The 8,056-nt window shown below is 41.8% G+C and overlaps 1 protein-coding gene across 1 annotated transcript; it reads right to left on the bottom strand.

The window, feature by feature from the left end:
* Window positions 1-1,883: 1,883 nt before the first annotated feature.
* Window positions 1,884-8,056, bottom strand: LOC112266751. Its single transcript, XM_024444521.2, has 7 exons — window positions 7,788-8,056; window positions 5,227-5,350; window positions 4,828-5,003; window positions 4,538-4,683; window positions 4,221-4,389; window positions 3,979-4,097; window positions 1,884-3,582 (listed from the first exon to the last, which is right to left on the bottom strand). The coding sequence occupies exons 1-7, from the start codon at window positions 7,840-7,842 to the stop codon at window positions 2,620-2,622; spliced, it is 1,752 nt and encodes a 583-aa protein (XP_024300289.1). The 5' UTR covers window positions 7,843-8,056; the 3' UTR covers window positions 1,884-2,619.

The raw sequence follows: 8,056 nt of genomic DNA, 5'->3' as shown, positions 1-8,056 counted from the left end.
GTGAATGGGGTTAAACAGACATACAGTATGTGAATGGGGTTAAACAGACTTACAGTTCAACAGACATACAGTATGTGATTGGGGTTAAACAGACATACAGTATGTGAATGGGGTTAAACAGACAGACAGTATGTGAATGGGGTTAAACAGACTTACAGTATGTGAATGGGGTTAAACAGACTTACAGTATGTGAATGGGGTTAAACAGACTTACAGTATGTGAATGGGGTTAAACAGAATTACAGTTCAACAGACATACGGTATGTGAATGGGGTTAAACAGACTTACAGTTCAACAGACATACAGTATGTGAATGGGGTTAAACAGACAGACGTTATGTGAATGGGGTTAAACAGACATACAGTGTGTGAATGGGGTTAAACAGACATACAGTATGTGAATGGGGTTAAACAGACAGACAGTATGTGAATGGGGTTAAACAGACAGACAGTATGTGAATGGGGTTAAACAGACAGACAGTATGTGAATGGGGTTAAACAGACAGACAGTATGTGAATGAGGTTAAACAGTCAGACAGTATGTGAATGGGGTTAAACAGACAAACACTATGTGAATGGGGTTAAACAAGATTACAGTTCAACAGACATACAGTATATGAATGGGGTTAAACAGACATACAGTATGTGAATGGGGTTAAACAGACATACAGTATGTGAATGGGGTTAAACAGACTTACAGTTCAACAGACATACAGTATGTGAATGCGGTTAAACAGACATACAGTATGTGAATGGGGTTAAACAGACAAACAGTATGTGAATGGGGTTAAACAGACATACAGTATGTGAATGGGGTTAAACAGACTTACAGTTCAACAGACATACAGTATGTGATTGGGGTTAAACAGACATACAGTATGTGAATGGGGTTAAACAGACATACAGTATGTGAATGGGGTTAAACAGACATACAGTATGTGAATGGGGTTAAACAGACATACAGTATGTGATTGGGGTTAAACAGACAGACAGTATGTGAATGGGGTTAAACAGACTTACAGTATGTGAATGGGGTTAAACAGACTTACAGTATGTGAATGGGGTTAAACAGACTTACAGTATGTGAATGGGGTTAAACAGACTTACAGTATGTGAATGGGGTTAAACAAACTTACAGTTCAACAGACATACAGTATGTGAATGGGGTTAAACAGACTTTCAGTTCAACAGACAGACAGTATGTGAATGGGCTTAAACAGACAGACAGTATGTGAATGGGGTTAAACAGACAGACAGTATGTGAATGGGGTTAAACAGACAGACAGTATGTGAATGGGGTTAAACAGACATGCAGTATGTGAATGGGGTTAAACAGACTTACAGTTCAACAGACATACAGTATGTGAATGGGGTTAAACAGACTTACAGTTCAACAGACATACAGTATGTGAATGGGGTTAAACAGACATACAGTGTGAATGGGGTTAAACAGACATACAGTGTGAATGGGGTTAAACAGACTTACAGTATGTGAAGGGGGTTAAACAGACATACAGTATGTGAATGGGGTTAAACAGACATACAGTATGTGAATGGGGTTAAACAGACAGACAGTATGTGAATGGGTTTAAACAGACTTACAGTTCAACAGACATACAGTATGTGAATGGGGTTAAACAGACATACAGTATGTGAATGGGGTTAAACAGACATACAGTATGTGAATGGGGTAAAACAGACATACAGTATGTGAATGGGGTTAAACAGACAGACAGTATGTGAATGGGGTTAAACAGACATACAGTATGTGAATGGGGTTAAACAGACTTACAGTATGTGAATTGGTTTAAACAGACATACAGTATGTGAATTGGTTTAAACAGACATACAGCAAATAAAATAACATTTAGGGGCTCTCCAAAATAACATTTTATTTGTCACACGCACCGAATACAACAGGTATAGGTAGACCTTACAGTGAAATGCTTACTGACAAGCCCTTAACCAACAAGGCAGTTTTAAGAAAAAAGTGTTCAAGAAAGTGTTTACTAAAATGACTACTAAAAATGACATTTTTAAATGACGATGAAAAAAAGTATACAAATAAAAAATAATTAAAGGAGCAACAATAAAATAACAGTAGCGAGGCTAAATACAGGGTGTACCGGTTAGTCTGGGTAATTAAGGTAATATGGACATGTAGGTAGAGTTCGCGGAGAGAACAGTCAATGACTAGAGTAGCTGGAGTCTTTGGCAATTTTTTGGGCCTTCCTCTGTCACCGCCTCGCATAGAAGTCCTGGATGGCAGGAAGCTTGGCCCCAGTTGTATACTATATGCTCTACCCTCTGTAGTGCCTTGCGGTCGGAGACCGAGCAGTTTCCATACCCGGCGGTAATGCAACCAGTCAGGATGCTCTCGATAGTGCAGCTGTAGATCTTTTTAATTAAGGATCTGAGGACCGGTGCCAAAAGGCTCCAAAAATACTTAAATAGGCACAAATAGAATTAGGATTGCTGATCTTTTCAGTTAGGAAAAGGAGTGTTTACTTGAAATTACATAAAAAGGGTTTGTAGACATATTGCATGACTCCCCACAGTCTAGAGTGCTAAACAAACCCTTGTGTGTGTGTCTCACAGTGTCCTCCGTTTGTGGACCTTGTCAATCAAATATCACTTCCAAATCACCAAGAGAAGGAGGCATAGTAATGTTCACGCTGCAGTTCAGTCCTCCCTCCGCTAGGGGCAACTCTGATAAAGCTGCCAGGAGCGGGAAGGATTCCCCTATGCATGTAGGCAGGTAGGAAAAGGTTACTGAGTCCTCCAAGTTTACCACTGTGTCTATGTGGAGATTGTTATTTTTATAACTAGAGCTTGTAGATTCCATCTCACACATGTCTCCTGTGAGATTGCTGCAGTTTAGCTGCTCCTCTGTCAAACTAAACAGGGGTACAGACTGTCCATCAACACTCCTCTCATTGTGTCTTCTTGTCTGGCACCAAACACATTGGCTTGCCCCTAAACAAAAGCATGCCCCGTGACCAGACCTGTATCCCACAACAGGATCAGCCATAACTGTTTCGCATGAGATTTGTTGAAAACTCTGCTCTGTCTCAACAACATGGGCATCCACCGAAGAGGGACTCTGGCTCTGGTAGCCACGCCCTGTGACCATTACCATCTCAGGCAAGATTCCACAGTCGTCCCCCTGTAGACTCCCAGCACACCCTAACTGGCAGCTCAGCCCCACCCCACTGTCCTCTTTCAGGTCGATGTCGGTGTTCGTTTTCCCATCCAGCAGGGGTGGCTCTCCAGTTCCACTCCTGCTGCTGATGGCACTCTCTGGTGCTCCCAGGCTTCCACAGCCACTGTCTTCTTGCTTTGCCGGACTCCCTCCGTTTCCATTCCCAGAAATGTGTGATTCGGTGCAGGCCCCAATGTCCAGACCCGCTCTTCTGTCCTCTCCTTCTTCCTGCTCTCCCTTGCCTGCTGTAGTTGTCCTCTCGTCAGCCAACCAGACCATGGCATCAGTTCTGGCGGTGTTCATGAACCAGCCTTTGTCTGTGACTATCTCCACTGGGTCGGCTCCCACACAGAGAGGCTGCCAGCCGCTGCCTGAGGATTTCTGAGGTAAAAAAAGGACAAAAAAACGAAGTGATTGATAACAGGAAATAGAATGACAGTAGGCCCTTAGTTTTTATTAAGATCATCAGGGTAAACAGACAGTTTATATGAAGACTTATTAAAAGCCTGGGTGTTTTCCATCTGTGGAGTTGCAGGAAATGAATCTACTGTATGTGGTAGAACAAAGCACCACTGAACTTCTCTACTGAGCCATTCACTTTGTGTTCGTATTCTTATATTTGATTATTGTGATTATTTCGTATTGTTGTTTGATTATAAGAGAAGGAACCTGCAAGTAAACATTTAGCTGAAGTGTCCTTTCCCTCAAGTGTCTTTTCCCAGAAGTGATATAGACATATTCAGTTCTGCATGAGTGAAACTGTTCAAAGAAACATACCAGTGCAACAGGTATTTTCTCAGGGCGCCTCAGGAAGTAGCAAAGGCAAAGGGACAGGATGACCAGGACCCCCATCACACTTAGGATGGAGAAGGACACCACAGCAAGGATATACCACTCTGATGAGAAACAGAGCATTTTTTTAGCCGCATGACTTTGAGGCAGTTTGGCCGGTGTATGACACATCAAAATGTCGAGCCATATATGGCCATGTAGGGCTGTGTAGTCTGAGTTGTATTTACCTTGCTCCGGCAGCAGGAGGCACTGTTCAGGGGAGAGCTCACTGGTGAATTCTCCTCCGTTGCCTGCGACTTTGAGGCTGACACAGTACTCCTGTCCCCAGTCAAGAGACGCAAACTGAACCTCTGCCTTATCCTCGTCGTCTTCGTCCTTCAAATGCCGGATGACGGTCTGCAAACCAATAAATGAAAAAGGTCAGTCAATACAGTAACAGGAACAGATGAACTAGGATGAACCGCACGTCATAATAAATGCTATTACATTAGAAGTACCGTTACTGGTATGTGTTAAGTGTGATCTGTGTTTTACTGTCCTTTACCTTGTGGCCCTGACCTTTTCCCTGTAGGTAGATAGTGTAAGTCAGGCCAAATGGGAAGATCTTTTTAAGTAATGGCTTCCTGTGAACACGGACTGTTACTGAGCTGGAGGTGGCCAACAGCGTACTGGAGGGATGCTGCAGTTTACCTGGGAGAACAGGGGTAGAGGAGAAAGGTAAGCAATGGATGAGCTTTTGGCAGTGTGTCACTATAAGCTAGGAAGAAATGAGCACATTTCCGAACGCAATACCTATTCTACTCGGCCACTAAAACGTCGCTGTGCTTCACTTACTTTCTCTGGGGTTGAACTTCTTCGACCGTGACCATACAGAAATGCTGTTCTCGGTGACCAGTTGGACCCGGACCTTGTAGACCATGAAGAAGTCATCGATAAGGTAGGACAGGTCACAATATGTCAGCTGGGTCCTGTCACAGCTGGTCACGTTGGTCCAATTAATATTGCCATACCTGAGGAAAGACACATCAACGTAGCTAGATTAACCTTTTTTTATTTTTTATTCTTCAGATATGAGGAGAAGGTGGTATGGAGGAATGATTGAAAAGGAGAAAGGGGATTGTGGGGATCGGGAGGACTCTAAGATGGATGCAGGCTGAAGTGAGGTAGGTAAGTGACCAGTCTGAGAATGAAAGGATGAGTGAATTAGTCGGAGGTAAGGAGTATGGGTTATACCTGGCCATCTGCACCTGGTACTGAGCCAGTGGCGGGGCCCCTTCAGGGGGGTCCCAGAGCAACGTCACCTCCCCGTCCCATATGTCCACCATCAGATTGACTGGCATCATCAGTAGGTCTTCACCTGTCACAGTTAAAACATTCCAAATGTTATTAAGGAATATCCAGGCATATTTTTTTAATGAGATTTTGAAAGTACAAACAAATTTATAGGAAGACCGGGTGTACAGAAGAGCAATAAGTTGTTGGCGTGTTTCCCAAAAAGGACAGAGTTTCATCAGGGGTTTTCTAAACCAGTTTCGCTATGAAATGTTGCAATGTGTTTATTATTAATACATCGTCAAATTAGAACTACATCACAGGAAGCCAATTGAACGACACATTTTCTCTGTTGACTCAAAGTTGAACTAGGTTAACATTGACTAATAATTGAATTATCAATCCCAATCAGAGTTCGTTGTTCACGTAAATGGGCATTTACACGTTTAAAATCGAAGTGTGTCCAGAAACATGTTCCATTTTGATAGGCAGGACACGTACACACTGAAATAATGTACATCATGCTGCCTCAAGCACTCTTGAAAGCCAGACTAAGATGTACACTTCAAAGTGCAATATTAAAGTGGAGACATGTTTTTAACCCCATTCACATACTGTATGTCTGTTTAACCCCATTCATACTGTATGTCTGTTTAACCCCATTCACATACTGTATGTCTGTTAAACCCCATTCACACTGTATGTCTGTTTAACCCCATTCACATAATGTATGTCTGTTTAACCCCATTCACATACTGTATGTCTGTTTAACCCCATTCACATACTGTATGTCTGTTTAACCCCCATTCACATACCCCATGTATGTCTGTTTAACCCCCATTCACATGTTGATGTCTGTTTAACCCCATTCACATACTGTATGTCTGTTTACCCCATTCACATACTGTCTGTCTGTTTAACCCCATACTGTATGTCTGTTAAACCCCATTCACACTGTATGTCTGTTTAACCCCATTCACATAATGTATGTCTGTTTAACCCCATTCACATACTGTATGTCTGTTTAACCCCATTCACATACTGTCTGTCTGTTTAACCCCATTCACATATTGTTTGTCTGTTGAACTGTAAGTCTGTTTAACCCCATTCACATACTGTATGTCTGTTGAACTGTAAGTCTGTTTAACCCCATTCACACTGTATGTCTGTTTAACCCCATTCACATACTGTATGTCTGTTTAACCCCATTCACATACTGTATGTCTGTTTAACCCCATTCACACTGTATGTCTGTTAAACCCCATTCACATATTGTTTGTCTGTTGAACTGTAAGTCTGTTTAACCCCATTCACATACTGTATGTCTGTTTAACCCCATTCACATACTGTATGTCTGTTTAACCCCATTCACATACTGTCTGTCTGTTTAACCCCATTCACATACTGTCTGTCTGTTTAACCCCATTCACATACTGTATGTCTGTTTAACCCCATTCACATACTGTCTGTCTGTTTAACCCCATTCACATACTGTCTGTCTGTTTAACCCCATTCACATACTGTATGTCTGTTGAACTGTAAGTCTGTTTAACCCCATTCACATACTGTATGTCTGTTGAACTGTAAGTCTGTTTAACCCCATTCACATACTGTATGTCTGTTTAACCCCATTCACATACTGTCTGTCTGTTTTACCCCATTCACACACTGTAAGTCTGTTTAACCCCATTCACATACTATATGTCTGTTTAACCCCATTCACATAGTGTATGTCTCTTTAACCCCATTCACATACTGTATGTCTGTTTAACCCCATTCACATACTGTATGTCTGTTTAACCCCATTCACATACTGTAGGTCTGTTTAACCCCATTCACATACTGTATGTCTGTTTAACCCCATTCACACTGTATGTCTGTTTAACCCCATTCACATATGTGAATGGTGTTAAACAGACATACAGTATGTGAATGTGGTTAAACCCATTCACCTGTATGTCTGTATGTCTGTTGAACTGTAAGTTTGTTTAATACTGTATGTCTGTTGAACTGTAAGTTTGTTTAACCTCATTCACATACTGTCTGTCTGTTTAACCCCATTCACATACTGTCTGTCTGTTTAACCCCATTCACATATTGTTTGTCTGTTGAACTGTAAGTCTGTTTAACCCCATTCACACTGTATGTCTGTTGAACTGTAAGTCTGTTTAACCCCATTCACACTGTATGTCTGTTTAACCCCATTCACATACTGTATGTCTGTTTAACCCCATTCACACTGTATGTCTGTTAAACCCCATTCACATATTGTTTGTCTGTTGAACTGTAAGTCTGTTTAACCCCATTCACATACTGTATGTCTGTTTAACCCCATTCACATACTGTATGTCTGTTTAACCCCATTCACATACTGTCTGTCTGTTTAACCCCATTCACATACTGTCTGTCTGTTTAAATATATAAATGCTGCATGTGTAATTTTCTTACATTTAGAGAGTCTATTAAGAGAACGAGACAGCCTTAATCAGCCATTTAAAATACCTGGTAAAAGCTTTCATTACCTGACACACAGTCTGAGATGACCAGGAGAATGGAAATCCAAAAGGTCCAATCCATTTCCAAAGTATTTTTTGGGTTCTCAGATAACCAGGGTCATACTACTGTAGATGATGTCAGCACACGTCTGGCGTCCCTCATCAGCTCAGCCTTCTCTCTGACTACAGGAGACGGGAAGGCTCAGTTGGACTCCTACGTTATGATCGGAGAGGCTTTACTCAAGCTACAGTTAATAGTTGACATGATCAGTGTGACGGTGTGAGGAGGACGTGTG

Source organism: Oncorhynchus tshawytscha, linkage group LG14, assembly GCF_018296145.1.
Source record: "Oncorhynchus tshawytscha isolate Ot180627B linkage group LG14, Otsh_v2.0, whole genome shotgun sequence".
In the NCBI taxonomy this organism is placed as follows: Eukaryota; Metazoa; Chordata; class Actinopteri; order Salmoniformes; family Salmonidae; genus Oncorhynchus; species Oncorhynchus tshawytscha.
Note: the sequence above shows the minus strand (reverse complement) of the source record. Positions and strands in the feature narration are given on the sequence as shown.

Bases quoted from the DNA above. Each gene is read 5' to 3' on its own strand.
- LOC112266751 (XM_024444521.2), bottom strand. From the start codon at position 7,842: ATGGATTGGACCTTTTGGATTTCCATTCTCCTGGTCATCTCAGACTGT. The intron at 5,004-5,226 runs GTATAACCCATA...GTCTTTCCTCAG, and splicing joins TACCAGGTGCAGATGGCCAG to GTATGGCAATATTAATTGGA. The intron at 4,390-4,537 runs GTAAAGGACAGT...ATTGGTTTGCAG, and splicing joins GAAAAGGTCAGGGCCACAAG to ACCGTCATCCGGCATTTGAA.